The 12,812-nt window shown below is 37.3% G+C and overlaps 1 protein-coding gene across 1 annotated transcript in view; it reads left to right on the plus strand.

Annotated features, from left to right (window-relative positions):
• tmtc2b (transmembrane O-mannosyltransferase targeting cadherins 2b) overlaps positions 1–5,535 on the plus strand; it is a 109,111-nt gene extending 103,576 nt beyond the window's left edge. The window contains exons 11-12 of the mRNA XM_084409690.1: positions 580–643; positions 3,876–5,535. Coding sequence (XP_084265816.1) covers positions 580–643; positions 3,876–4,055 — 244 coding nt within the window. The 3' untranslated portion in view covers positions 4,056–5,535. The remainder of the gene's footprint in view (positions 1–579; positions 644–3,875) is intronic.
• The last annotated feature ends 7,277 nt before the right edge of the window (positions 5,536–12,812 follow it).

Genomic DNA, 12,812 nt, shown 5'->3' on the forward strand with positions numbered 1-12,812 from the left:
GAATGTTTTCCACAGACATCATTTATCCATTATCTCATTGCTTCAATGTTTCAAGTACTGTCCATCCTATTTTTTCTTAATAAAAAGCTATTTCTTGAAACGTTTAACCTTAGCTCTTTTCAGCAAGAACAGTTTGTTGAGGATGAAGGAGGGTCTATAAAACTGGCTGAATAAGAAAAGCGGTCTTCTATCATTAATCTTCGGCTCTTTCATCATTACAACCCAGCCTGTCTTTGGCTGACGGTCATTGTCTCCATATTGAACTCAATTCTCAAAGAAGTTATTGCTACCAGCAGGTACAAGCAGCTAGAAGATGCATGGTGGGGTGTTTTTACATGGGAAAAAAACAAAACCTTTAGGTTGTAAAGAAGCTAAAGATCTTCAAAGAGCATCCAGTAGGTTGTAGGTCATGACCTGAGAAACAAGGGCACTTTTCTCTGCTCAAAAATTGTATATCCCTATTTGGCTCAGTTTCTCCGTGGCAGTGAAGTTGGTCAACAAATGATCCCTGGTTTGATGGCCAGCAATAAACCTGTGCGACAGGATGAAGTAACACGCAATGTTTATGTGCTCTTTCAGGCAAGCCAGCCTCAATGATGCTGCTGAGAAGTACTACGGACAAGCAGCCAGCCTGAGACCCAATGTAAGTAAGCATGCAGTCCCACTCATATAGGACATGTGCCATCCACACACATGGTGGTTGAATTTAATTGATTGGTGTGACTCAACTGATCCCCCATAAGTTGTATCAGCGACCAACTGTACAAGCTCTGCTGGCGGTCTTGGGGTTTGTTTTCATAGCATCAGTCTCAAACTTTAAAGAGACGCAGTGTGTCAGAAACATGCGCTGTGAGGTTTGCAAAACACACAGTTGTTTGATTTCTTTGGAATATGTGAATGCGTTTGATGTTTGGTGTGCAGCTGCCTGAAAGGAAGTTGCCTTGTAAACCACACAGAAGTGTAAAATGGAAAAATGGAAAGGTGAGGTTGACTATTAGATTAAGAAAACTTTTTTTTTATGGAAGCAAAGACAAAAGGAACAAAAAAACTAGGAAACCGGTAATGAACCCTCTTTACAACAATGGTGGAGTAAAGCCTGTTTTATGCTTCTGCGTCGAACTGCCGCCGTAGCTACGTCGTAGGCTGTGTGTAGCGCGCGTACCCTCCGGCGTACCCTGACGTGCACCTCTCCAAAAATGTAACAACGCGTCAATTCTACGCGGACACAAGCGCTGTGATTGGTCTGCCAGAACCCCTCCCTCGGGGTTTCACACGCTCCCTAGGTACGCGTCAACGCGGATAACGACACAGAAGTATAAATTAAAACCAACACGTTGCCTACGGCGTATAGGCTCCGGCGTAGGTCCGACGCAGAAGTATAATGAGGCCTTAAGTTAACATACAGTCAACCAGATAAAAAATGATGTATGTTTAATTTATAAAAAAGTATCATTGGTATTAGTATTATATTTATATTAAAAATGAGCTTTGTCTGAGTGATTTTTATGTTTGCTTATATTCATTCTTTGCATAACTTTATTTTCTTTTGTCTACTCTATATTTTATATCTGTGTTATCTTGCGTTGCTATTGTATTTAACGGCATTTAGAGGTAATATATGAACAGAATCATTATTGAAATTCCGGCAAGCATGACTTGTTTTAAATGTAGCTAAATGAATATTCTGAATATTTGATGTGCGTCAGCCAATGTCAAATATAGTTATTCCGGTAATGTTTAATTAATTTGAAGTGCACTTAAACTACATTTACCCCATCTCAAAAATGCCACCTTTATTTCAGTATTGTACAGTGTCTGGACTTTTTGCACTGTCTTTAGGGATGTTTGTCTCCTTAGCAGCTGTTTCAACAAAGGTCCCAAGATCCTTTCCACATCTGGTACTGCTGATGCTGTGACTGCATGCCGTGATAGTGTTGTGAGGGATACTGTGCGGTTAGAGTGTAGGATGAAGAGGAAGGAAAGAGGTCAGGAAACTTCTGGAGGCCACAGCAGGGCAGATTCCCCTCCACTGCTCACTTCCTCTCACCTGACAGTATCTAGAAAGCCTCTATATTGTGGTGAACAATCAAACGTTACCCCCTTCTCAAAAGTATACAAACACAAATATGCACATGTAAGAGTTGGCTTGACTTTTAAGTCCATTTTTTACTTAAATTGGGATGTTTTTTGGCTTTTTAAAAAAAATTGATACATAATATGAAGATGTTTTTACATTGATGCCAGACTTACCATTTGTTAAGGATATATATTAATCTTTTTCATTTTTAAATCAACTTTTTTGGCTTAAAATAAAATGTGTAAAATTAGATAAGTAACTTTCATTAAATAATTGAATTAACTGGATAATCCCTTTACAATTTAAACCAAAGTATGAATGTATTAATTTATTATATATATTAATCATACAATGATGCATATTTTTGGTCATATCAAACTCACATTTTAAATGCATACACTTTAAAAACTGTCTGTTAAAATAGCCAGCGAAATGTACAGTGCTAATATATGAAGGAATTTTTGGTTACACTTTATTTTAAGGTGTCCTTGTTTCAGTGTAATTATACATTTAAGTACTGAGTAAAATTAATGAACTACATGCTATAGGGTTAGGGTTAGATTAGGGTTTGGTTTAGGGTTTGTTGTAATTATGCCTAATTTATAGATATCATTATAGTAACTACATGTAACAAGGGCACTGAAATAAAGTGTTACCAAATTTTTGTATTGATTTTACACAGATGTTTTACCCATATTTTTAATTGCACATTGTATTGTGTTTTAGGGTTAAAGGAAATGTCCTGGCAGAAAATTACCAGTACCTTTTTTCCTACAGTGTACTTGGATACTTGGAGCTATAGTGAAACAGTGGCTGAATATGTCTTTGAATATATTTGGTTTTGAGAGGAAGGTATACGTGTCACCTGAGTGCAGTTAATGCCACAGTTTGCAGTTCATTTGTCCCTCAGTCTTGTTTTGAGGTTTGACTTCTCTGTGTTGGGTCAAATAGTGCTAATATATTACTTACACGTTGTGTAATTTTACAACGATCGTCTCTTTCTACTTTTCCGTGCGGGAAACCATGGCAGCTGGCCTAAAAAGTCAGTTAGTGTAAGTTTTACTCTCGTGAGAGTTAGATAATATACAAGTCTTTCCCTTCAGAGGTGGCAAGTGAAGCATGTCCAGAAATGGTTTTGTATTAAATCACAGTAGCTTCTTATAATTATATATTTTAGACATTAAAAACATTTGTGTTGAAATTCTGCAACAAATGTGTTTGTGTATGTCCATGTGAGAACTCATGGTATGCTGGGTTTAGTTAAGGTTCATTTTGATTTATGTATCTATTGAAATCTCCTTATGTGAGAAGAATTGGCGTGGACAACATATTGTTTCCATTGAAGCCTGATGCATTCAACATCACTCATGTAACCCTGACATAAGTAAAATAGATGATGTGCATCCAGGAGAGTTATAGACTGTAGAATAACAGAGTTTCTGGTTAAATTTATGGACGTGTGAACCTGAAAACGTTTCCAAAATGCCAAAGATTCGCTATAACCTTGGTTTGTCTTAGAATAAGCAAACAATATTATTTGCTTCCATAAGGTGCAGTCACATTAGTGAAATTTTCCATGCCAAAAAAAGGTCCATTTTAAACAGTATGAAGTCACTTTCAAAGCAACCAACTTTCTGTTGGTCAGCGTGGCAAATTCACATGACCAACTTGAACGAGTACAATCTTCGTGGTGAAATATTTCATCCTCTCACCAAACTCGGATTATGTCGAACAACGGTAAATGTGACTGCACTTTTAAAGTGACTTTTTCCTTAAACTGGTGTTTTTTTCCCCACAGTATCCCGCAGCCCTCATGAACCTCGGAGCTATTCTCCATCTCAATGGCAAACTCCAAGAAGCGGAGGCCAATTACCTGCGAGCCTTGCAACTGAAACCGGACGATACCATCACTCAGTCCAACTTGCGGAAACTGTGGAACATCATGGAAAAACAGGGCTTAAGGACCATGGCTCCTTGACTTGGACACATTTGATCTGACAGCTTCTCTGAAGTTGTTAAAGGAGATGTTCTCTCTGAGCTCTCAGTAATGAGGTAATTGACATCCTAGGGCTGACAAAGAACATCTTCAAAACCTGGGTTACCTTAAGCATGCGAGAGCGGCTTCGTCTGGTAAAACTGAGACATTCTGGAACAATCTAGAACTGCGGAGCTCTTCAGACGTGTCGGGAGTCCTTAACTTGAAGTGGCCCGTAGATGCATACTTGAAGTCTCATGATAGATTAGATGTTAATTAGTTAGTCAATGCTTAATAGTCTTGAAGGGCAATATTTGCCCTGAGACTGAGAAGGAATTGAGAGTGCTACAACCCCCATGAGGCTATACTCTGCATGTACAGTACATTTAAATGTCATTTCTCCATTCATATGATTGGAATCATTAATATTTAATGAGCACATCATGGCTGACAGAAACGCCTGGACGCAAAAAAACAAAAAACAAATCATATTGTCTAAACATCATCAAAATAATTAGGTAAATAGGCCAAACATGTCATAAGTCTTTCTAACTGTAAAAACAAACACCAATTGTGTCAAAATGATTGATTTGTGAGGTTGTAGACTTAGGGTGTGTTCACACTTTTAGTTTGGGTCTCTTGGTTCTTTTGGTCTGGACCAAAAAAAGGAAAGAATACATTTAGTCCTGGTGTACCAGAGTTCGTTTTAATCTAACCAAACCTGCCAAGTGTGAACACACCCTTAATGACACTGTACATATGAGCACAGATAATATGTGAAGTTTGGTTTGGGATGCAGAAGTTTTAGCGAATGCTTTTACACATTCCATCAACGTTTTGTCAATCCAGACATGACACGCCCACAACACAAGATAACTAGTGGTCGGTAACTTCTGGGATCAAGAAATTGGATCCATTTGCTGCATATTGCCAAAAATGACAGGAAAGGAACATTCGATAAGCTATGTAGCCTGAAGGAAATTAGCGAATTGAATTTGCAAATTTTGCCTTACTTTGCATAAAACTGTTCTGTAACCGATAGATTCAGCGGATTTGATTTCCTTGTTGCGTTACTAATACAAATTCGGATGAAAAATGTTCATTTGTTAGAATATCACATTTAGCAGAGTGAGTTTATTCACAGTTACACAACCATTCAAAAGTTTGGGGACAGTACTTTTTCTTTCTTCAAAAGTGACAGTAAAGTCGGCACCGATAGCCTCATGGGCAGCGTGCTGACATATGACGCCGTTGTGCTTCGGGCGACCCGAGTTCGAATCCCGGCTCGTGGACCTTTCCCGATCCCGTCCCCCGTCTCTCTCCCACCTCGCTTCCTGTCCACTCGATACTATCCTATCACAATAAAGGCAAAAATCACCCAAAAAACCCTTAAAAAAAAAAAAAAAGTGACAGTAAAGACGTTTATAATGTTACGTGATTTCAAATAAACGCTGTTCTTCTGAACTTTCTATTCAGGTTACACAAAAAATATATAATATTAAGCAGCATAAAGGTTTTCAACATTGGTATTCTTGAGCACCAAATCAGCATAGAATGATGATTTCTGAAGGATCATGTGACTCTAAAGATTCAGCTTTTCACTGAAATAAATGACATTTTAAAATAAATAAAAATTTAAAACACTTATTTTAAATTGTAATAATAATCACAGAATTACTGTTTTTACTGCATTTTGATCAAATCAAATGCGTCATTGGTGAGCTTAAGAGACTTCTTCCAAAAAAATGTTTTTAAAAATCCCAAACTTTTGAACGGTAGTGTTTATTAGATCTGAACATTAGGACCATGGGCATCGACTAGTTCTGCTGGTAATGTCCTTTTGACTGAATTGGTTCAACAGACCAGAAATGCAAAGTTTTGACTGGTAACTCCTAACCAAATACAGATAAGTTTACTTTGTTGTACCTATCTAACAATATACAGCCATAGTTTTGTAAGGGATTGTTTATATGTATTGTTGGTTTAATATTTTCTTCTATGTTTGAGTGTATAAATGGAGCCTAATATATAAAATGACACATTACACAGTATGATGTTGTTGCTCAAACAGAAAACGATGAGCCAGAATCACGATATGCGAAGTACTTGTTTAGTTCATTCAGCGATTACTTTGTTTCATGATAGTCTTTATTCCGTGCATGTTCCTGATCTTTAACTTGGTGCTCTTATTTGGTGATCCCAACTATTTTTATGAAGCCTTCTCTCCATTATTTTAAAGAATTCTGACACAAAAATGAAAATCTGTCTTTATCTTCTCGCCCTAAACCCCACATGACCTACTTTCTTTCAGTGAAACTCAAGAAAAACAAATGTGGAAAAAATCATGTATCTTTTCCATGCTATTACAATGGAGCTTCAAAAAAGAGCGGCCCATACGACTCCTGCGCTATATTCTACATCTTCTGAAGCTATATGATAGCTTTGTGTCAGGAACGAATATAGTAATGTTACATAAACCACTTTTATGATTATAGTTCCCATTCATTGCAACAGCATGGAATTAAGCAACCGAATGTATTTGGTATGACATGAGGGTGAATAAACAACAGAATGTTCATTTTTTGGTGAACTATCCCTTTAAAGTCCTAACAAATGCCATTTCGGACGGCTGAGTCAGTATTAACTTATTCGTTTTTGTGTTTGTCTTGATGGAAAATAGAAAGAAAACAGCTGGCTCTGTGTTATGTCAAAAGTGTATTAAAACTTTCTGATTCAAGATGCCCTTTTTTATAACACATTTTTGCGCTGAACTGATTCATCCATTGTTTCACTGAGACGTGTGTAAAGGGAGCATTTTAAAGGGAATAAACCCAGAATTTGTCATGCATTCATCTTCTTGATGGTCTCTCAGACGATCGTTTCTTCACATTTCTCTACTTCTGTGGTCTTCTTTTTCCTTCCAAAGTTACTGAACTCAAATGCAAATAATAACTCAATACAGTCTGATCTTTCTAATATTAATGAATATTAGACAGATTAGGGGGAAAAAAACGATATATAAAATTATGTTGGACATCGTTTTATATATATAGCAGAGAGTAGCATAACATTGGAATAACAAACCTCCCATGTTGTCAAAGGATGTGCATTCCTCATTACCATAGTAAACCATTTGTATTTTTATCCGTCTCAGTCGTAACGTGATTGTGTCTTGTCTGTCCTCCACAGTGTAAGTTATCTGAGTAGTTTCTAGTGGTACCGGTTGTGACTGCATCAATACTGTGCTGTTTTTAGCTGTACCCATTGTGTCTGTTAAGATGAGTTTTCATATGGATTCACACAATGCAGACCTACACGACTAAGACACCTGCACCCGTAGGCGTGAGTGTGTTTGTCTTTCCTCAGGGATTTTGAGAGGTGGTGATATCGCGGTTGGTGCTCTCAGAGCAGAGAACGAGTTTACTCAATAAAAGAAGAAAAAAAAAAATTTTGGAACAGTGCATTTGTATAAATGATCAAGATTTGTAGCCTTTCTTCTGTTTTTGTATAAAGACTGACGTATGTGCCAGATAAGACTTTTCCCAATGTCACATTTTTTCCACAATAAAGTACCCGGTGTTCTGCTCTCTTCTCCAGACTCTATATCGTTGGAATACAAACATTTCAAAAGTCTGTGATCCATTCCCTTTCATCTTGTTTTCTTTAAAGTCATTTAACTCAAATGTTGTGCTCCGGTAATGCTTTGAACAATGGCTATAACAGATAGCGTTAAGTGTTCTGAAAATTATAGCTGCAATTCTTTAGGGTTACATAAAAACTTTAAAACAGAGCCAAGACATCATTGTCTCCATAGTAACCAAGTCTTCAAGTCTCATGTAGAGGTTTTTTTTTTTTGTTGCATTACTTTAGTTAATGCATTGGGTATCACAATTTACAGTATTTATTAACCTAGCTTCATGTTAAAGGTGCATTGCGCAACATTTCATGTTAAAAATACCCGTTTTTCTAACCCATACATGCTTAAACAATTGCCTGATGGGCTGAATGAGCCCTTCTATGATCACTGCGATTGCCTTTATAATCCTGTACAGTAAAATAAATAAGATGGATTCGGGACGGAATCGACTGGGCGTGACGTCATGCGCGTTCACGCTCACCTGGCTATGTCTGGCAGGTTTGTGTATTCGCCGCCATTATCCGCATCAGCGAAGACAACTCAAGCGACTTTTGCAAAAGTAGAAGATGGATTCAAAGAGACCGGCTTCTAGTTCATCCCAAACCCCAACGCAAACTCCACGTAAACGCGTGCACAACTCTGGTTGCAGTTTCGTGTGTCGCCAGAAGGGGGCATAGTTCTGCAAAAACTCAGAGACTTGCGCAATGCACCTTTAATTTATAAGTATACTTTTGATGATTATTTCATCAATGTATCACTATATGTAGAAATTTGCATTATCCTACAATGAATTATTATTTTACAATAAATGCTGTTAGACAGTTCATTGTTAGTTTATAGTATTTAATGAATTAACTGATTTGAACAATTTTAACCTTTATTGTAAAATGTTACAGACCTAAAGTCTGATACAAAGGTTTTGTTTTGTTTTTTCAAATAAATGCCGTTCTGAAATATTAATAATATTAAACAGCGCAACTGTTTCTTGAGCATAAAATCAGCATATTAGAATGATTTCTGAAGGATCATGTGACACTGAAGACTGGAGTAATGATGTTCAAAATTCAGCTTTGCATCACAGGAATAAATCACATTTTAAAATATATTCAAATAGAAAAGTTATTTTAAATTGCAACAATAGTTCACAAAATTACTGTTTTTGCTGTATTTTTGTACTGTACTTACAAAAAAATACAAATTCTGTAACATTTTAATATTAAGTTTTCAGCTTGTTCTGTCACTTTTTTGTGTTTGCACAAGTTTCACTGTTATTATTGCTTTTACTTATAACGTTATAGGTTCTTTCAAAACTTTATTTAACTTTTGCTTTTCTAAGACATCAAACTTATGATTTTACCTTTACAGTGAATGATGGACTCAAGATTTTTACAAAGCCAGTTACCGTTTTTGAAAATGTGAGGATCTAATTAGAAGTTTGACCTGCAAATGTATCAAATGCGTTATTCATATGTGAGCATTTGGTCTTGCGGCACAATAATGTAAACATTGACATTCACATCTGGGACACGTGTTTCGCCCCTCCTCCACACACACTATCCTGTTGACAGCCAGAAGCCGTCCACCCTGGATATGAGAAACTGAGCCATGTGTTGTATCTCACATGTTCTTCTCCATGGCCCTTTCTCACGTCTGATCACACTATGGGGCCTTGTTGATTTAAAATGTGTAAGGCGTTTGTGTGCATGTCCGCTACATGTTTCTCATCTCCTTTACGAAACACAGGTGTCTCGTATCTCAGCTAGCAACAGTCAGACAGAAGACTGGTGTGAAAAGTGCTTCAACTGAAAAAGTGCAGTCTTTGAACTGCACAACTCTGTTTTCTTACGCATTGCTGTTCTTTCCAGGATTTAAGGATTTTTCCAGAAAGCCAATGATGTATAACTTGAGGTACTTCACACTTCTCTCAATTCTTCAGCAGTCTTGCTCCATGTTCTCAAGCCAAAAAAAAAGGCTCCGTTATATAGCCTAAAATCTTAAAATTAAGGCTACGTTCAGAATAGCATACTACTCCTAATAATTCTACACTCACCGGCCACTTTATTAGCTACACCTTGCTAGTACTAGGTTGGACCCCCTTTTTGCTTCAGAACCTCCTTAATTCTTCATAGCATAGATTAGGGAATATATATTGGTCCATATTGACATGATAGCATCACAGATTTGTCGGCTGCACATGCATGATGTGATTCTCCCATTCCACCACATCTTAAAGGTGCTCTATTAGATTGAGATCTGGCGATTGTGGGGGCCAATTGAGTGCAGAGAACTCATTGTCGTGTTCAAGAAACCAGATTGAGATGATTTAAGCTTTGTGATATCGTGTGTTATCCTGCTGGAAGATGGGTACACTGTGGTCATAAAGGGATGAACATGGTCTGCAACTCAGTTAGGCTGTGGTGTTTAATAATGCTCAATTGACCGTTCGCAAAGACCCGCCCCCTTTAATTACTGTTGCTATGTCCGACAAGCCACGCCGCTCTCACACCACACACCATGTTCTCACACAGTGAAATATACATCGCGGAGCAAAGAGGACACTGACAAGGTGCTGACTGACAGGACTGACCAGGTTACTTTTGATATGAAACGAAGTCTCAACTTTCAAATTTTGTAATTTTTTTAAAGAAATTTAAACAATAAATTCCATTTTGTGGCTCTTTAATGTGTTGTGACAGATCGCTGTAGAGCCTCTTAAAGCTGCTCGTGAACCGATCATCTCTTCCTTCTAGTTAATTTATAGCATCAAATAAACATGAAAGAACATAAGAAGGAATGTTGCTTTAGCCGCGGAAAGACATCAGTACACTCCGTTTTTCAAGTTCTAATCCACCAACATAAATCTTCTAACTCTCCTGACTGCTTTGTCGAACAAAAATGGTGGATTCAGCGGATGGCGGATTATGATTGGTCAGATCGTCTGTCAATCAAACTCCCTGAGCAGGGTCAATTGGTACTAATGAGCCCAAAATGTGTCAAGAAAATATCCCCCACACCATTACACCACCAGCAGCCTTGAGGCAAGATGATTGCATGCTTTCATGTTGTTTACGCCAAATTCTGACCCTACCATCTGAATGTTGCAGCAGAAATCGAGACTCAGACCAGGCAACGTTTATCCAATCTTCTATTCAAATTGTAGCCTCAGTTTCCTGTTCTTTGCTGACAGGAGTGGTATTGCTCACGGTACTTTGATGTCATACACCGATACCGATCGGTCTGCACAGCACTGCTTCAAGTCGAACACATCTTAAATCTGCAGTAGTCAGGTGGTACAGCGGTGGTACAAGTCGTAGTTCTCCGAAAATGACAAGTTTACACGTAATTACAAGTTCTACAAGCACGTGAAGGCTTTTTACAGTTCAGAATTGTGAATTGAAGAAACAAATTCAATGCGCATACTTAGAAAAATCATGCGGTACTATTCTGGTGACGAAATTTGCGTCACGCGCACTGATGTTGAGTGCATTGCATTGTGGGATACAGTGAGCTGTGCAGTGTGTTATGTTGTATGCTGCGCATTCAGCAGCAGGTATTTGTAGTAGGAAAATGTGCATACTGTGCATTGTATAGAATAGATGATAAATTCTGCAGAATGCATGTTAACAGGTTAGGTTTGTGGATTTGTGTTCTGTCTTTCCACAATTTATCTGCAGGCCTTTGTTTTGCAGCTGTGCCTGCTCAACTAATCATTGTAATAATTATCCATGATCCAGCTGCAATTAATGTACTAATAAGATTCATTAGAGGGAAGTCTGTGTGATGTTCATAACACAAATGAATATAAATGTCTCTGCTCTCTGCCAAAACAAGCCTTTGGTCTTAAAAGTATGTGTGGTACTGTTAAGCAATGTAAATGTATATGTTACTTGCTTATGAACTGAATGTTTATAAGCAGAATGTTTATAAAAGAATGTTACAGGTGCAAAGCAAGTAGGTTTGAATATATTTGTTAATGGTACGCAGTATATGCATTGCAGCATTATTTACATTTACTGGGAATATGTTTGCACACCCTTGTGAAAAAGAAGTGTGCTTAAAGGGATACTCCACTTTTTTTGGAAATAGGCTCATTTTACAACTCCCCCAGAGTTAAACAGTTGAGTTTTACCGTTTTCGAATCCATTCAGCCGATCTCCGGGTCTGGGGGGTCCCACTTTTAGCATAGCTTAGCATAATGAATTGAACCAGGCGTAATGATGACGCAGCACATGCCGCCTGATAATAGGCTACTGAGCTGGGGACTATTATCAGGTGCTGCGTCATATCATTACGCCTGCTTCACCCATGGTACTGCAGCAAAGTTTCTTGATTATTACGCAGGAATGAGAGTATAGTTCCTAGCCATATCAGCCTAGAAAATCGCAACTTTTCATTTTCCGTCGGTCTTAGTACACGATGTAACTACAGAAGAGTCAAGTTTTAAATAGGAAAAATATCGAAACTCTTTGTTCATTTTTTTGAGAGAGATGCTAATGGTCTTGTCCGGTTCAATTCATTATGCTAAGCTATGCTAAAAGTGGTACCGCCAGACCCGGAGATCGGCTGAATGGATTCGAAAACGGTAAAACTCAACTGTTTAACTCTGGGGGAGTTGTAAAATGAGCCTATTTCCAAAAAAAAGTGGAGTATCCCTTTAACTGTATTGAATGTGCCATTTTAGTGAACTTTAAATCTTTAAAACTTTATTTAAAAAAACTCTTATTGCAGACAATATCATGTCAATAAAATAAAAGGCCTTTCAAGAGTATGTATAGTGTATTTTTTAAAACACTTCAAAAGCGCACTTTAAAGTAAAACTTTTAATTTGACATTATTACAAATTACATTTCAAATCATTGCGATTTAATAATCTTTTGTTGTGTTTTAAAGAAGTACAGTTATAATTTTAACTGTTGTATTATTCAATATCATATTTTTAGATGAAGATTACAAAAATATACTTAAGAGGTTCGAAAAAGGCACTCAAGATCAGACAATTTAATATAAATTTAAACAATAATACATTTTCATTTAATTGCAATTGCAGATTTAAGTGTCTAAAAACCTTACATTGTTTAAACGTAAGCATATTCTTCTGAAGTATGTTATTTCCGTAACAACTA

Source organism: Rutilus rutilus (assembly GCF_951802725.1).
Source record: "Rutilus rutilus genome assembly, chromosome: 5".
Classification (NCBI taxonomy): Eukaryota; Metazoa; Chordata; class Actinopteri; order Cypriniformes; family Leuciscidae; genus Rutilus; species Rutilus rutilus.